Source organism: Orcinus orca, chromosome 10 (assembly GCF_937001465.1).
Source record: "Orcinus orca chromosome 10, mOrcOrc1.1, whole genome shotgun sequence".
Lineage (NCBI taxonomy): Eukaryota > Metazoa > Chordata > Mammalia > Artiodactyla > Delphinidae > Orcinus > Orcinus orca.
Genome location: NC_064568.1, coordinates 22,830,670 through 22,849,192, shown reverse-complemented (window position 1 = coordinate 22,849,192; position 18,523 = coordinate 22,830,670). Strand labels below are relative to the sequence as shown.

Here is an 18,523-nt window from a genome sequence, read left to right as displayed (position 1 = left end):
CTGGCATTCTCAAAGATGGCTCATTTGTGTATTGCTCAAGATGAGCTGGGTCTTTTAGTTGTTTACAAACACACATGGCGGCTTGCATTGAATGTGCGGAAGTGACTGCAATATTGCATATTCAGAGCTCTTTAGCAGAGCTGAAGGCTGCTGCTTTGGTTTCTGAGTGCTCCTGTGTGGGCCAAGCAAAACTCAATTTTGCAGCAGTTTCTGCATTGAAAAGAAAAGTTGAGTTTCCCCACCTGTCCTAAACTCTGATACACTATTTCAAATGAACAGCTTCGCCATTCAGCATACTCCCTCATATTTAAAATTCTTAAATGCCTCAAATACTCCATGTTTGTGCTGCCTCGAATACAAACAAATTAATTTTTAAAATCTCCCCACTGGAATGTTTTGCACTGAAACCCATAAATCTTTGCGTCCAAGTGCTCATGTTTTTCTCTTTTAAAGTCTTGGGGCATTATTCATGAGGTGCAAAAATCTCTCAAATAAATTAGAATACTGGTTGAGGCATCTGCAAACACAACAAAAAGCACTCAATCCCAGATTATGGAAAGCTGTGCATGCCCTTGAAAGCTGTACATCATCTTGAACCGGCAGACCTTGACCTTGGCATCCCATGGAGCCCTGAAACAGTTTACCTAGCCTGTTCATACAGGAAATACGAGGTAACCCTTCCCACACATGGTCCCATTAGGATTTCTCATGAACAAGTCCTTGGTCTAGGGAACATGTTCTCACTGCAGATAGTCTCTGCTTTTCATTAGCCTGTTCTATATGGCCATTGAAGGTATGGTTCTTTGATCCCAATTTTCAAGTGGGTAAGAAATACCCATTTCCTATTTTCCCTACTTACTTATATCCTAACTATTTGAAAAACAGATATTTTAAATTAAAATTATATTTTTCTAAATCAGATTAAGGTACTCAAACCTTTATTCCTCCAGCTGAGGGAAACTAGTGTGTGTGACTTGAGTTCTGGGAGACTTATCTGATAGAAAACAGGGGCAGGGTCTGCTGACATCGACCAGCTCTATTCCAACTGTTGATCCATGAAGTTGACCATCCTTCTACTTCTCTGTCAAGAGACACACTGCTATGCACCCATTCCTTTCTGAGGTCCATCTCCTTGTTCCTTGACCTTCATAAATGAAGTCAATGAATTCAGGTATTTACACAACATAATAGGAGCAGAGATTCCAAGAAGATTTTGGTTTTAGTTCTGCCAAAATCCAAAGGCAAAGAGAGACCATGGCTCTCTGTTTGGAATTGAGGAGAGATAAGAGATCTTGGAAACGCAAATATCTCTAAAAACTTATCCTGCCTTCAGGATAAGAAGTCAAGGGTTCCATTCTTTACCTTTCCTTTCTAGGAAACGAGCATCCTCCTCTCAACTTTGATTATCCTGAGCCTTGGCTGGAGGAAGCAGGAATGTTCTCTGAGAAGGTGGGATTAGATTCTGGGCCACAAGGAGACAAGGACACGGTTTTGATGGTGGGTGTGAGCAGACAACCATGATGTTAATTCCATCTGTAAGAGATTATGGCATGTACAATGGTCAATCAGAATGGACACCCATAAAATTAGTGCTGTTATAGAAATGATATGACTGTACTGGTAAACACTGGCTGAATATTAGCTCTGGAATTATATAAATATTGGGTGATTTTATTGAACACATTAGAAGAATGTTCTAGGACTGAGCCAGGGAGGTACTAAAAAAATACTCCCCCACCTAAGTCAGAGATATATAACAACATAAAACAATATAAAAATATTATGAATAATATAAAAATTATGAACTGTACATGGATTTATATGAATATTTTATGTATATCCATTCATGTATACATGTATTCATACAAACACATATACATATATGTATACATATGTGTATACACACATGTATATATCCACATGAAGGTAAATAACAAATAATGGCTCGACACTGATAATTCAAGTCCACACTTCAGAGATTTGTCAACCAAGGGGAGACGGAGATGGGGTTTTGATCTACCAACTCCCATCAGTCACTGGTGGAAAGCTGCTCTGGGAACATGAACTCTCTGGCACTTGAAGCCTATCCTATAAACACACCAGCTGAGTGGACTGGCTGCAATGGCCAGAAAAAGCCCTGAGGGAGAAAGACGTAGTGGCTTGCAGCCAGAAGCCACTGGGTCTATGAACAAGGAAATGGTGAGAGCTTCAGGGCTACGAGCAAGCCAACACTGTTTGCTTTAGCAGCCAACTACTCCAGGCTGACATCTGCTCAGCTTCAAGTCCAATGGATGAAAGATGACCCTCCCTTTCTAATAATTTTAGTCATTCTGATAAAAGTTCTTGAATATACATCTTAAAGCCTCTTGCAGGTTCGAGTGCAATACTGTGGTTTGTCAAGCCTGGGTCATGTGACAGCAGCCAAAAATATGAAGAAATAAGAGATCAGCCAAGATGGCAGAGTAGAAAGACCCTGGGCTCACCTCCTCTCATGGGCACACCAAAATCACAACCATTTACAGAAAAACCATCAATGAAAAAGACAAGATCCCACCAGAAAAGACCTTCTACAACAAAAGACATAAAAAGGAACCACAACCAGATGGGTAGGAGAGGCTGACTCACGATATAGTCAAGTCCCATACCCACAGGTGGATGACCCACAAACTAGAGAATAATTAAGTTGCAGAGGTTCTCCCAAAGGAGTGAGAGATCAGAGGTCCAAGTCAGGCTCCCCAGCCTGGGGGTCCTGCACCGGGAAGATAAGCCCCCAGAATATTTGGTTTTGAGCCCAATGGGGCTTACTTTTGGGAGTCCCAGAGGGCTGAGGGAAATTGACTCCACTCTTAAATGCCACACACAAAATCTCCCCCCCCTGCCTGGGACCCAGGGAAGAAGCAGTAATTTGATAAGAACCTGGGTCAAACCTAGCTGCTGATCTTGGAGAGTCTCCTGGCGAGGCAGGAGTCAACTTCAGCTCACCCTGGGGACACAGACTCTGGCGGTAGCCATTCTTGGGAGCTCCTGCTACCACATGGACACTGGTGCTGGCAAGTGCCATTGTGTAATCCTCCATCTAGCTTATTGGCTCTAGGCCCTAGCCCTTCCCTGGCCCAACAGCCTGTAGGTACCAGTGCTGGGATGTGTCAGGCCAAGGAACCAATTGGGTGGGGACACAGCCCTTCCCGTTAGCAGACAGGCTGCCTTAAGACCTCCTGAGCCCACAGCCACCTCTAGACATGGCTCTGACCACCAGAGGACCCAGGACACAGCTCCACCCACCAGTGTGTAGACACAAGCCCCAGAACACCCTGGGCCCCAACACTGCTCTCCAGGAAGACTACTTTAGCCACTGGACGAACTTCATCTACCAGGGGGCAGAAACCAGATGCAAGAAAACCACAATCCCATAGCTTGCAGATCCAGCCTGCCCAGCAGCAGGCCAGAATCTGCCCTGAGACCAGCTGGGCTCTGACCCTATCCACAAGCAGGCCAATACAGCCTTCAAGACACCCTGGACCATGTTCCAAACAAAGGAACAAGATAAAACCTCAGAATAAGAACTAAATGAAGTGGAGATAGGCAATTTACCTGAGAAAGAGTTCAGGGTAGTGACAGTAAAGATGATGAAAGAACTTAGGAGAAGAATGGATACACAGAGCAAGAAGATAGAATTTTTTAACAAAGAGTTAGAAAATATAAAGAAAAACCAAACGGAGATGAAGAATACAATAACTGAAATGAAAAATACTCTAGAAGGAATCAACAGACTACATGATACAGAAGAAGGGATCAGCATGCTGGACGACACAGTAGTGGAAATCACTGATGCTGAACAGAAAAAGAAATGAGGACAGTTTAAGAGACCTCTGGGACAACATCAAGTGCACTAATATTCACATTATAGGGGTCCTGGAAGGACCCCTATAAGAGAGAGAGAAAGAGGCTGAGAACATACCTGAAGACACAATAGCTGAAAAATTCCCTAACTTGGGAAAGGAAACACACATCCAAGTCTAGAAAGCACAGGGAGTCCCATACTGGATTAATCTAAAGAGGAACACACCAAGACACACAGTAATGAAAATGACAAAGAATTAAAGATAGAGAATATTAAAAGCATCAAGGGAAATGCAACCAATGACATACAAGGGAACTCCCATAATGCTATCAGGTGACTTTTCATTGAAACTCTGTGGGTCAGAAGGGAGTGGCACAATATATTTTAGGTAATGAAAGGGAAAAACTTACAACCAAGAATACTCTACCCAGCAAAGTTCTCCTTCAGACTTGATGGAGTGATCACAAGGTTTACACAAGAAAAAGTTAAGATTAAGAGTTCAGCACCACCAAAAAAACTTTCCAAGAAATGTTAAAGGAACTTCTCTAAGCAAAAAAGAAAAGGCCAAAACTAGAAACATGAAAATTACAAAAGGAAAAAGTTCATTGGTAACTGCACACATACAGTAAAGGGAGGAAATCATCTCATGCACAAAGCTAGTAGGAAGGTTAGAAGACAAAACTAGTAAAGTCAATTATATCCACAGTAAGCAGTTAAGGGATACACAAAACAATTAGATATAAAATATGATACCAAAAGCAGTAATTGTGAGGGAGGAGAGTACAAATGCAGGATTGTTAAAATGCATCTGAAATTAAGAGATCAGCAACTTAAAACAATCATGAATATATATAGATTGCTATATAAAAACCTCATGGTAACCAAAACCAAAAAGCTATACTAGATACACACACAACATAGAAAAAGGAATCCAAATATAACACTAAAGACAGTCATCAAATAATAAGAGAAAAGAACAAAAGAAGAAGAAAGGACAAAGAAGACCTACAAAAATAACCGCAAAACAATGAACAAAATGGCGATTAGAATATATATATCAATAATTACTTTAAATGTAAATGGACTAAATGCTCCAATCAAAAGACACACTGTGACTGAACAGATACAAAAACAAGACCCGTATATATGCTTCCTACAAGAGACTCACTTCAGCTCTAAAGACACACACAGACTGAAAGTGAGGGAATGAAAAAGGGTATTCCACTCAAATGGAAATCAAAAGAAAGCCGAGGTAGCAATACTTATATCAGACAAAATAGACTTTAAAATAAAGATTGTTATAAGAGACAGAGACGGACACTACATAATGATCAAGGGATCAATCTAAGAAGATTAAATAATTGTAAATACATATGCACCCAACATAGGAACATCTAAATATATAAAGCAAATATTGACAGACATAGAGGGAGAAATTGACGGTAACACAATAATAGCAGGGAACTTTAACACTCCATTTACATCAATGGACAGACCATCCAGATAGAGAATCAATAAGGAAACACTGGCCTTAAATGAAATACTACGCCAGGTAGACTTACATGAAATACTAGGCCAGGTAGACTTGATTGATATATATAGAGCTTCCCATCCAAAAGGAGCAGAACACACATTCTTTTCAAGTACACATGGAACATTCCCCAGGATAGATCACATGCTAGGTGACAAAACAAGTCTCAGAAAATTTAAGAAAACTGAAACCATATCAAACAATTTTTCCAACCACAATGCTATGAGACTAGAAATCAATGACAAGAAAAAAACTGCAAAAAATATAAACATGTGGAAGCTAAACAACATGCAAATAAACAACCAATGGATCACTGAAGAAATCAAAGAGGAAATTTTAAAATTCCTGGAGACAAATGAAAACACAATGATCCAAAATCTATGGTATGCAGCAAAAGCAGTTGTAAGAGGAACGTTTATAGCAATATGAGCCTACCTCAAGAAATAAGAAAAAATACAAACAAACTAATCCTACACCTAAAGGAACCTGAAAGTGAAGAACAAATAAAATCCAAAATTAGTAGGAGAGATATCATAAAGATCAAAGCAGAAATCAATGAAATACAGTAAATAAATAATAGAAACATCAATGAAACTAAGAGCTTCTTCTTTGAAAAGGTAAACAAAATTGATAAATATTTAGCCAGACTCATCAAGAAAAAAAGATAGAGCCCAAATCAAAATCAAAATGAAGAAAGAGACATTATAACCAACACCACAGAAATACAAAAGATCATAAGAGACTACTACAGATAACTACCTGCCAATAAAATGAAAACTCAGAAGAAATGGACAAATTACCAGAAATGTACAATCTCCCAAAACTGAACCAGGAAGAAATAGAAAATACAAACGAGCCAATTACCAGTAATGAAATTGAATCAGTAGTTTAAAAACTCCCAACAAACAAAAGTCCAGGACCAGAGGGCTTCATAAGTGGATTCTACCAAACATTTAGAGAAGAGTTAACACCTATCTTTCTTAAACTATTCCAAAAAATTGCAGAGGAAGGAATGCTTTCAAACTCATTCGATGAGGCAAGCATCACCCTGATACCAAAACCAAAGAGAGATTTCACAAAAAAAGAAAATTACAGGCCAATATCACCAACGAACATAGATGTAAAAATCCTAAACAAAATATTAGCAAACCAAATCCAACAATACATTAAAAGGATCATACACCATGATCAAGTGAGATTTATCCCAGGGATGCAAGGATTTTTCAGTATCCACAAATCAATCAATACAATACACCATATCAACAAATTTAAGAATAAAAACATATGATTATCTCAATAGATGCAAAAAAACCCTTTTGACAAAATTCAACATCCATTTATGATAAAAACTTTCCAGAAAGTGGGCACAGAGGGAACATACCTCAACATAATAAAGGCCATATGTGACAAAACCACAGCTAACATCATACTCAATGGTGAAAAGTTGAAATCATTTCCTCTAAGATCAGGAACAAGACACAGATGTCCACTCTTGCCACTTTTATTCAACATAGTATTGAAAGTCTTAGTGACAGCAATCAGAGAAGAAAAACAAATAAAAGGAATCCAAACTGGAAAGGAAAAAGTAAACCTGTCACTCTTTGCAGATGACAGGATACTATAGAAATTCTAAAAACATTACCAGAAACCTACTAGAGCTCATCAATAAATTTGGTAAAGTTGCAGGATATAAAATAAATATACAGACATCTGTTGCATTTCTATATACTAACAATGAAATATCAGAAAGAGAAATTAAGGAAGCAATCTCATTTACCGTTGCATCAAAAAGAATAAAATACCTAAGAATAAACATACCTAATGAGGTAAAAGACCTGTACTTGGAAAACTATAAGACACTGATGAAAGAAATTGAGGATGACACACACATATGGAAAGATATACCATGTTTTTGGATTGGAAGAATGAATATTGTTAAAATTACCATATTACCCAAGGCAATCTACAGATTCAGTGCAATCCCTATCAAATTACTGAAGGCAGAGAACTAGAACAAATAATTTTAAAATTTGTATGGAAACACCAAAGATCCCGAATACCCAAAACAATCATGAGAAAGAAGAACAGAACTGGAGGAATCACAGTTACTGACTTCAGACTATACTACAAAGCTACAGTATGGTACAGGCACAAAAACAGAAACGTAGATCAATGGAACAGAATTGAGAGCCCAGAAATAAACCCATGCACTTATTTTCAATTAATCTACGAGAAAGGAGGCAAGAATATATGATGGAGAAAAGATAGTCTTCAATAAGTGGTGCTGGGAAACCTGGACAGCTATACGTAAGAGAATGAAGTTAGAACATTCTTTAACACCATATACAAAAATAAACTTAAAATGGATTAAAGACCTAAATGTAAGACGAGAAACTGTAAAACACTTAGAGGTAAACATAGACAGAACACTCTGACATAAATCACAGCAATAATTTTTTTTAACATGTTTATTGGAGTATCTGCTGTATAACAAAGTGGATCAGCTGGACATATACATACATCCCCACAGCAATAATTTTTTGATCTGTCTCCTAAAGCAAAGGAAATAAAAGCAAAACCAAACAAATGGGGCCTAATTAGACTTAAAAACTTTGCACAGCAAAGGAAACCATCAACAAAATGAAAAGACAATCTACTGAATGGGAGAAAATACTTACATATGATATAACTGACCCAAAATATATAAACAGCTCATACAACTCAACACCAAAACCAACCAAACAAACAAACAACCTGATTAAAAAACCGGCAGAAAACCTGAATAGATATTTTTCCAAAGAGGAAATGCACATGGCCAATGGGCACATGAAAAGATGTTCCACATTACCAATCATCAGAAAAATGTAAATTAAAACCACAATGAGATACCACCTCACTCCTGTCAGAATGGCTATCATCAAAAAGACCACAAATAACAAATGTTGGCGAGGATATGGAGAAAAGGGAACCCTCATATGCTGTTGGTGGGAATGTAAATTGGTGCAGCCATGGTGGAAAACTGAATGGAGGTTTCTCTAAAAACTAAAAATAGAACTACCATATGACTCAGCAATTCCACTCCTGGGTATGTATACAAAAAATCCAAAAATGCTAATTCAAAAAGATACATACACCCCAATGTTCACAGCAGCATTATTTATAATTGCCAAGATATGGAAGCAACCTAAGTGTCTATCAACAGATGAATGGATAAAGAAGAGGTTGTATATATATGCAATGGAAACAAATGGAATAAAAAGCCATAAAAAAGAATGAAATTTTGCCATTTGCAACAACATGGATGGACTTGCAGGGTGTTATCCTAAGGGAAATAAGTCAGACAGAGAAAGACAAATACTGTATATCACTTACATGTGGAGTCTAAAAAATACAACCAACTAGTGAATATAACAAAACAGAAACAGACTCACAGATATAGAGAACAAACTAGGGGTTACCAGTGGGGAGGTGGGGAAGGGGCAACATAGGGGTAGGGGATTAAGAGATGCAAATTATTATGTATAAAATAAATAAGCTACAAGGATATATTGTACAACACAGGGAATATGGACAATATTTTAGAATAACTATAAATGGAGTATAACCTTTAAAAATCACGAATCACTATGTTGTCCACCTGTAACTTATACAACATTGTACACCAACTATACTTTAATTTTAAAAATAGAAAAAAAAAATAAGAAAAGTAGGGAAGAGTGAGTCCTCTTAGAATCTCAGGTGTTGGCATATCAGAGTGGGTATAAGGCAGAAAAAAATAAACGCAAAAAAGTGACTCAATGATGTCATAAATATTGAAATACAAGTACAGTTTTCTCATTGCCATTCAGCCATGAGTGTGAAGTCACTTGGAACACATGACTGTCTGAATCTCTAAAATGCCAATGGCGAGGGTCATAATTTTACCTAACTTTCTACCAGACATAATTTCTTTTCCTCCCTGGGTTTTGACTGTATTGGTTGAGAGACCTTGGACAAAAGAAATTTAGGAACGAGGGAGTCAAGAAATAAACCACAGAGGCAAACACCAACCTCGTTGTTCTTTCATACCACAAAAGGGGAGAGGAATTTTAGGAAACAATTGAGTTCGTCAGTGACTGCATTTAAGATTATCTACTGTATATTTGCAATATAAAGGCCAAAGCAATTACAGACGTGATTTCCCTAAAGAAACAAAAATAAGGAGAGAGAGCTAGACTTGATGACTGTTAGCACTGAAAGACATCTTAATCAGCTTAATATATTAACAGTTCCGTGTCTGATCAACCACAGAATGGGCTATTTCATTTAAAGTTCTTTGTGAGACTTGTACAATTGTAAATTAAGAGAAATGCAAACTGTATGTTTGCATATTAAAGGAAAACTATATTTTTATCAAAGCAAGAATCTCCCTTCCCAATAGTTCTGATAAAAGCATTGATCCTCAGATGCTCTGATTAGGACAAATGTTTACTTCTGAACCAACCATAGTGGCCAGGGGCCAAGGGTTCTTTGCAAATGGAAACCTCTAATTTCCAGGACACTTTGGGAAACTTCAGTCAAGTCAGAAACACCAGTATGAAATTGTACTCGTATTCCCAAGCCTGCTTTGGCATTTAATTGCCTGGTTTTGCTTATATGTGGGGGTCAGGGTGGGTAAAAATGCTTTTTAACCTGAAAAAAATGTGCATTTGTCCTCATTACATTTATCACTGATAAATGGTACTTCCTGATGGAGACAGCATTACTAATCTGTGAGATTTTGTGTTGCTGTGTGATACATGTAGAGAAATACACCTCACATGTGGATTTCACATGAGTACACTGGATTCAAGTGCACTGTAATATTATGTGAGATCAGCATATAAGCTAAACAAAGCTGAGATCTACTTTGTGTACTCTGAATTTTAATATGCAGAGAACAGCAGGCTGTCTACCCATACAAACTGGCTTTAAAAACCAAGCAGTTAATATTAAGGCAAATAATCTGTTATTTTAATAATTAATCCAAATTCTTTAAAAAGATGGTTAGGAAGCCAGTTACCAAGAGTTTTAAAATACAGTTATTTTATTGGATTCAACTTTCAGTGAAAGTTTAATGTTTAAACATAGACAAGTGAGGACATAAATGTTTCAATAATAGGTTTAGATTATTTTGGTAATGAAGTCAAAAGGCCATTAACGATAAGCTTGCAGCAATTGGTAAAATAATCAAGGTCAAAGGAAGATTCAGAATGGTAGATGCAGAGGGCATTCAGAGAAAATGGAGAGAGAATAACATGGAAATGAAATGGTCAAGATACAACATTTATTTTCCTTGGTTTTGTATCAAGTTCCTTTTATTTTTATTGCGATAAGAGTGTCCTGAAGCATGTAAAAAGAATTTAACAAAACAAATTTCTCAGTGAACATTTATTGAGAGAACTCTTTTGTTAAAAAAAAAAAAGTTTAAAATACAATAGGTAAAGACCAACAATACCAGAAGGAAGGAACTAGGTAGAGATTCACAAAGTCTAGGTTCTAGATTCAGTTCTGACATGCTATAGAAAACTTTGGACAAGTCTTAACCCCACTGTATCCCAGTTTCTTTTGAATATGAAAGTTATGAACTAGACAATCCCAAATATCCCACTGGGCCTTAAATTATGTGATCCTATACAGCACTTTTTTAAAAAATGTTAATGCACTGTAATTCCAACAGAAATCCTAAATCAGAGATCAGTAGCAATTGTGAATATTGAAATGTATTCATATGAGAAATAAAATCAAGTTGTAAACAATTAAACATTCTCTCAAGCTAGTTTCATATTCTCCTACAGGCTGCGTAGTGCTACTTGAGTGATGTTACTGATATAGAGATTAAAAGGCAATAACAAACATTTTTAAGAATCATATTATTTCCTTTGATAAATGTAATGTGTGTTTGGAGGCAAGAAAAAAACATTTCAACTCTACTTTCTTTCTTCCTATTTTCTTCTTCTAAAGTCTATTGATTTTCCTTTGCCTTTTTAGGGAATCTAAAAGAAACAAAATCATGTCTAATTCACATCCAGAATCTCCTTTTCATTGCACTCTTTGCCTATGTACTGGTTCTATCCCCGCAGGTTAGCAGATCAGGGAATAGTATTTATTTAACTCCAGGTGCTAAACTGGTTCAGACACAGAGTACTTCATTAAAGAACCTGTATTCTATAAAAAATAATCTCTGCTTTTCTTTTATATCCCTGTCTTCACAGACATAAGGAAACCTGGGACTACATTCAGAATGCTTTACTTTGTACTGAGGAGAATGGTGTCACTAAAGATTGGAAAAGGGAAACTTAGGTTTCTGGCTTGTTCACATAAATGGTGATGCCAAATTCATTAGCTGGAGAATATTAGAAAACGACCAGATGTTGGGGAAAAGATGACAATTTCAATATGTTTGTGTGCATTTAAGGGGCCTTGGAGAAGGCCAAATGGAGATGTTCTCGGAGCACAGAACATGTGAACCTAGAACTTAGTAAAGGGGTCTGGGCTGGAGCCATCAATGTGGAAGCCACTGGCATGTCCTTATGATTAAATAAAGCAATGGGTCCATGGAAAATAGTCTCTGAGGAGAAAGCACCATGATACAGATCTCTCCCATGCCTCGCCTCATTTATACTCTGCAAAAATCTAATGGGTGAATATTAACCTCATTTTACAGATAAGGAAATTGAGGATCACAGGCAAGCAGATGAGAGCTTCTCCCATGGTGAAACATTTCTTTTTTGCTTCATCTTCTACTTTTTCTTAGATCAAAAGGATTAAATGTAGCTGTTCCCTCCCCAGCTTTCATCCTAATCAGAATAAGGACTGATGAAAAATACAGTTGCTGATGGAAATCACTCAAGGAGAAGATTCTGCCTATGGTTTCTCAATGAAGACCTGTGTGATTTCTACTCTGAAGGATGGATGCTATAAGATAATGATTAGATAACAAATTTAAAGGAAGAAAAGCTATAAGCTATCCTCCTTGATCAATCAGCCATACAGTGAGAAAAGTTTGATATTTGCATTATTATTTCTCATTCTTATTTGAGTCTTCCTACTTTAAGAGTTTAATTTTCTTGCAATCCTTTTTCTATTATTATCTTTCCATTTTTATTAGGTGTCTGTCACTGGACTTCTCTGTGGACAGAATTCCAATGCCTCATGTAGTTTTCAACGCCAGCTCAGACTTGGGAATTATTCAAACATCATAGTTTTTTTTTCCTTATTGACCTGTCCAGCTCTCTCCTTCCTGTCATGTCAACCTTGACACTGGAAGGCTGGAAGCCACTCACAGACACATACACAAGTATTTATCTCTGAAAATGTAGGCAGGATGTTGGAGCCAGCTGAGGTTGAGAGGCTATGCAAGTCAGAAAACTGCATAGCAAATACTGTAATAAGTTGAATTTTGTGCTAACAGATGTTTCCCAGACCCAGATAGTCCCCATGGAAACAGGGCTTTGCTCTTGGCAGTTACATCAGAATTCTCTTCAGTAAATAATCAGTGATAGCACATACTTTCTTTCCTCATTGTCCTTGTGACAATGGTGAAGCCTCAACTGGAAAGAGAAAACAGAAGGAGAGGGATACCATTGCTCCTGAATGACAGGCTGCAATGCCTTCCAGAGGACCCCAACAATAAGAAAGAGGGGCAGCAATGGGAGTTTAAGCCTGAAGTGTTTTTTAAAAACCACACAACAATGGATAAGCACATTTCTCTACAGGATGGTTGGCAACTTGCTGATAATCATTGCCATGGATGAATATTTACTGTGTCCCAATATCAAGGCTTTATACTAGACCCTGACCAGAGGCAAGTCTAAATTCTGTAGGGCCTGGAGCTTATACAATAGGCAGAGGAAGCAGGGGCAGGGGGGGGAGGTGTCTTCGAGACAATAATGTAAAATCTTGAATACAGAATAAGGTACAGGGCATTGGAAGGGCCCCAAGCAAAATGAGGGGCCCGGAAGTTTAAACTTCCCTGGTTTCTTGGTAAATCCATCTCTGATCCTAGAAGTAGAGTGATAGATAAGGATAAGCACAGTAACAACAACAGCAGCAGTAGCAGCTACTCTATACTGAGCTGCCAACACTGCACTGAGCACTTCACATGCATTGTCTCATTCAATCTCACCACAACCGCAAGAATTAGATACCAAATTTTGCAGATAAAGAAATGGAGGCTCAATAACTTGCCAGTGGACAGAGTGGTAAAACTGAACTCAAAATCAAAGGTTCTGACTCTAAGTTCTTAATCACCAAAGTACAAGGTTCTTAAGAAGTCTTAGTAGTTTTATGGCAACGTTAAGGGAGGTACCTGAGACAGTAACAGAAAGTTCAGAAACAGTTTTCTTCTGGAGGGGTGAACACATAAAGAAGCATGTCTCAACCCTTGGCAGGATTGACATTTTGGGCTAGATAATTCTTTGCTGTAGGGGGCTGTTCTGTCTCTGGCCTCTACCTACTCGATGCAGTAGCACCCTCTTCTCAGCTGGGATGACCATAAATGTCTCCAGATATTCCCTAAGTCCCCTGGCTGGGAACAGGGGAGATCACTGAACTGAGAACCCGTGACTTAAAGATTGAGTAACAGGTAGGGAGGTGAGGAAGTGGGGGGAGGGGTACTCCTGAAAGAAGTCATAGCAAGTACAAAGGCAGAACAGTGGGAAACAGCCTGATAGATATGAGGAAGGGCAGGCAATTTCATGTTACTTGAGGCCAAAGGGGAGGCTGAGGATCACTTGGTGGTGAAGTAGGAGGAGGTCAAATTACAGAGGCCATTAAATGTCATGCCAAGGGGTTAGAGTATTATTTCCTATCAGAGGGGAAGGGACACAAAAAACTATCATAACATTTGGTTATGACATGATCGAGGGGACATTTTCAAATGTCACTCTGGTCTCTTAGTGGATAATATATCTGATGAGGACAAGTCTAGTTCAGTTAACTTTGTCTTTTTCTATTTTAGACATGTGTTATGCCCTCTAAGAGGTCTAGAAATGACCAAAAAGCCCAGAGAAATTAGAGTCTGGATGGGTTACTGACAATTCACTTCCATCTTCAGAAGACAGAAATCTCAACACAACCCTACCAGGTAGTGGGCTGACAGTGCCATCCTCCAATACAATGTGCTGGGAAAGCCTTTCCTGCTAAACAACATGTGCATCAGTTTCATTAAGGGAAACAGGTCATGGAACAGATGAAGGCAACCATGTAAAATATATATGAAATACCCACTCTCTCTTTGGTTGTGCTTAAAATAAAGAAGGAAGAGTAAAGAATCACAAAGTTGTGTCCATGAGCATAAACCACCTGGTTTACTTCCAGATTGAACCACTTGAATGATATGAGCAGCATTTTCATAGTATGGCAGACATTGTTCACTGCCTGTTCAACATCTATTCTTCCCTTTGTCCTTACTAACAACATGCTGATTTTGTGCAGGCAACAATACTGTGTTCCCAGCTAAAGTCAACTTACTTCCTCAGACTCTAATGAAGCTAGAGGTGGCTGAGTGACCCAGGCAAGTAAGATGTATGCTGGTGTTGTTGAGTGGTGTTTCCCCCCATTTCCAATTCAAATGGAGTCTTTATCTCTTCTCATATTCCCTCTATTTGTGTGTCTGACTTCTTAACATCCTCAGAATATTTTCACACTTTAAAAAATAAATCACACCTCTCCTCTAACATTGAGAAGATACTTACTATTGAGAAAAGGTTAAGAAACATTCTTTCCTGAAAAGTACTCTTACTGTCTGATAATTATTCCATCACAACTCATTTACTTTATCCTTCAATTTGAGGAATAGATATGACAGAGCATTTTAGTTTTCGTAATTGCCCTGTTGCAATTGCTGACTAGCGTCAGAGTAGGAGAGAAGAGGTGAAAGTGGCTATTGATTAATTATAACACATTTCTTCCCAGGGCAAGTCTTTGGAATTCAAAAACAAAAAAAAGCCTTCCAACAAGTTGGGCTTTAAGAATAGTGCATATAACAATAATAGCCTGACACAACTCACAGACCCTTCCCAAAGTGCCTGTATTAGAATGAATTCAATATACAGCCTCACCTTGGTTAGAGCAGAGAAAAGCTGCAAAAAACAGAAAGTGAACAACCCTAAGAATCTTTTAGAAACCCTCTAGGTTTGACTGCTTAGCCATACATCCTACAAGCATGGGTAACAAGATAGGAAACAAAAGAAAATCCTAAAAAATCACCCCCAAGGCGAGCAACGACAGCCAGCAGCTGAATTTGATCCTCTGTACTGACAAACGGCCAGTGTGATTGCCTCCTACCATCAATTCTTCAGGTTTACCTGGGCAAGGAGAACTGGATGACCAACTTTTTCATAGCCTGACCCTATAGCCTCGTTATCTGCCTCTAAGCCTTTGGGTAAAAATGCCCGGGTCTCCAAGAAAAGCTTCCCAGCATCTCAGGTTTTCCTAAGTGACTGTTGCAATGATGATGAGAATGAGGAAGTGACGATGCCCACTCTCATCTCAGGGGAGAAAAGGTGAGGGGGACACCCCTAACAGACAACAGGGAAGCTATCTGCTGCTCCTTTCAAAGCACCAAAAACATCTCCCAAGCATTCAAGACCACTCTTCAAAACTCTCCTTTCTATTCAAACCCATTCATTTTTATTGAGTAGCAGAACATGTCCTCATTTGTACAGTTCTAGGCACTTGTTGGAAAATCATCTCAGTTGTGAGATAACACACATGATGTGGTTCAGAAATTAAACTAGAATGTTTGCAGGATTATAAAGAGTTGAAAACTGCTTCCTCTTTCCGAGGCTCCATTTTCCAGTTATTCTAACAGGTGGTGTTTCAGAATATTCCAACGGGATGTGCTGACTCTCATTCATATTAATTTGATCCTCAGTATAAATATAAGTATGGATAAAATATGTAAATATATTGAACAAGAGGAATAAACCACATCAATTTCCCAACATTCTTTCCAATCCATGTGGATCTTTTCCTGTGGCTGGCATTGCATTCAAGAAAGTCCTTTTGTTTGTTTACTGAAACATAGACCTGCCAGGAGAGCTGAGCTCTAAATTGCTGTTGCATTTCTGATGGAAAGGTGCCACATAACTTAAATTTCAACAGTTCTACAGTTTCCCATATTTCTTATTTGTGACTCGACACCTCATAGACGAAGTGCATTGTACTATCATTTTAATAAGTAGTTTTTGAATGAAGGTCATTTTTCTTTGCATCCAAATTCCATCTATTTATTTTTTCTTTCTTTTTACTGACAGATCCTGAGATCCAATAAAGGGCTTTGAAAAGTCATTTCTTTTCAAAGGTATTAGGTTTCAACAGCCAATAAACCAAATGACCAAACAGAACCACCATGTCCTCAAACTGCCAAAGAGGTGGTGACAATTCTGGTTTGTCTGTTCATCTGAAGGGAAAGGATATCATTGATTCCTCTTGTTCAGCCACTTAGTTGTGAGTAAACATTATTTTTTAGAAAATCAGTTTTCCTGGGTTTTCTCATCAATGAACTATTTTCCCCATAATGGCAGATAATTACCTAGTATATTTGGGAAAATGGAGTCCATCTTCACGATAGAGATGGTAGTTAGATACGCATTGAGTCCAATTGGATTCACTGTCCAAGCTATAAAGAAATGGATATCAAGTGACTTTTAATCTTGTATGAAACAAAAAGATTAAACTGTCTATATTACGATGAACTGCCGTGACGAGCCCTATGACAGAACCACACTCGCAGAGCTGCTTCTAGTGATATGTATGCAAGGAATAGATTTTTCCTGATAACGCATGTAATTAGAGTACAGAACAAAATGTTCTATTCAAATTCATGACATGCCCAACTAATAAAGGAAGAGAGGATAAGGCATTTGCTATTTATTTGCATGAAAGAGCTTTAATATAGGATATACTTTAGAGAAATTAGTTTTCAATCTAGGTGACTAGATGAGATTTTGACTCTGAACTGTTTCTTGAGTTGACCTATGAGAATTTATGCAGAAATATGACTGTCATGCTTACAAACCAGACAGGCATTGTTTTTTTCATTAATTCCTGAATGTCTCATATAGTCAGGAGAAGCAGAAAATTGGTCTTTTTAAAAGCCCACTGTACAAGAATTTGCTTTTATGAAACATAATCAGCAAGAGTTGATAGGAATCTTAGCAGGAATGTATTCTTTTTAAATTCAGACATTCAAGAAGTTAGATACATTGATTCAGCAGTGATGATTCTCCACTGACCTGTATAAAACAGAAATCTAGGGTTATATTGTTATAAATATATTTGAGAGAACCTCTTGCTATCATAGTACCAGCTCTTCAGGGTGAATTATGGACCACACAATGGATACTTGAAAGAAAGCTTTACATCAACTCTTGTGCTTATTTTTCGATGATAGTGTCACATCCACTGGATATACGTAAGAAATTGCTTCTAAGAGTAGGAGTCTTTCATTTTTAAAAACAACAACTGATATCAACATTATCCATGTAATGTATTGCGTAACTGTAGAAATCTATACTTATGAGCCAATAAAAAAACTGCTAAGCGTGAGATAAAAGGTAAAAGTCTCACATTGTATGCTTAACATCATTTGAAACACTAACAAGTAAGAAAAACTGTTGTATTCCTTGTACAGATATGAAATACGGTCTTTTTATTTATTTTTTAATTATTATTTTTTTGCGGTACGCGGGCCTCTCACTGCCGTGGCCTCTCCCGTTGTGGAGCACAGGCTCTGGACGCACAGGCTCAGCGGCCATGGCTCACGGGCCCAGCCGCCCCGCGGCATGAGGGATCCTCCCAGACCGGGGCACGAACCCGTGTCCCCTGCATCGGCAGGCGGACTCTCAACCACTGCGCCACCAGGGAAGCCCTGAAATATGGGCTTTTTAGTAAAAGGCACCAAGATCCACTCACTCAAGCCAGAAACAGAGGAGTCCTCTTTGCTTTCTCCCTTTACCTCTCCTCCCACTTCAAAGCCATCAACAACTTCCATCAATTCTCCCTTCCAACATATATCACAAAGTTTTTTTCTACCTCCATCCTGGCTCCGATAGTTATCCCTGGTTGCTGGGTCTCTTAAAAAAAGTTTTTGTTTTTAAACTTCTCTCTCTATTATCCTTGGCCTA

General features: G+C 38.2%; 1 protein-coding gene across 1 annotated transcript in view; it reads right to left on the bottom strand.

The window, feature by feature from the left end:
• Positions 1 to 1,378: 1,378 nt before the first annotated feature.
• SUCLG2 (succinate-CoA ligase GDP-forming subunit beta) overlaps positions 1,379 to 18,523 on the bottom strand; it is a 337,575-nt gene continuing 320,430 nt past the window's right edge. The window contains exon 11 of the mRNA XM_033424868.2: positions 1,379 to 1,533. Within this exon, the coding sequence (XP_033280759.1) occupies positions 1,394 to 1,533 (140 nt within the window). The 3' untranslated portion in view covers positions 1,379 to 1,393. The remainder of the gene's footprint in view (positions 1,534 to 18,523) is intronic.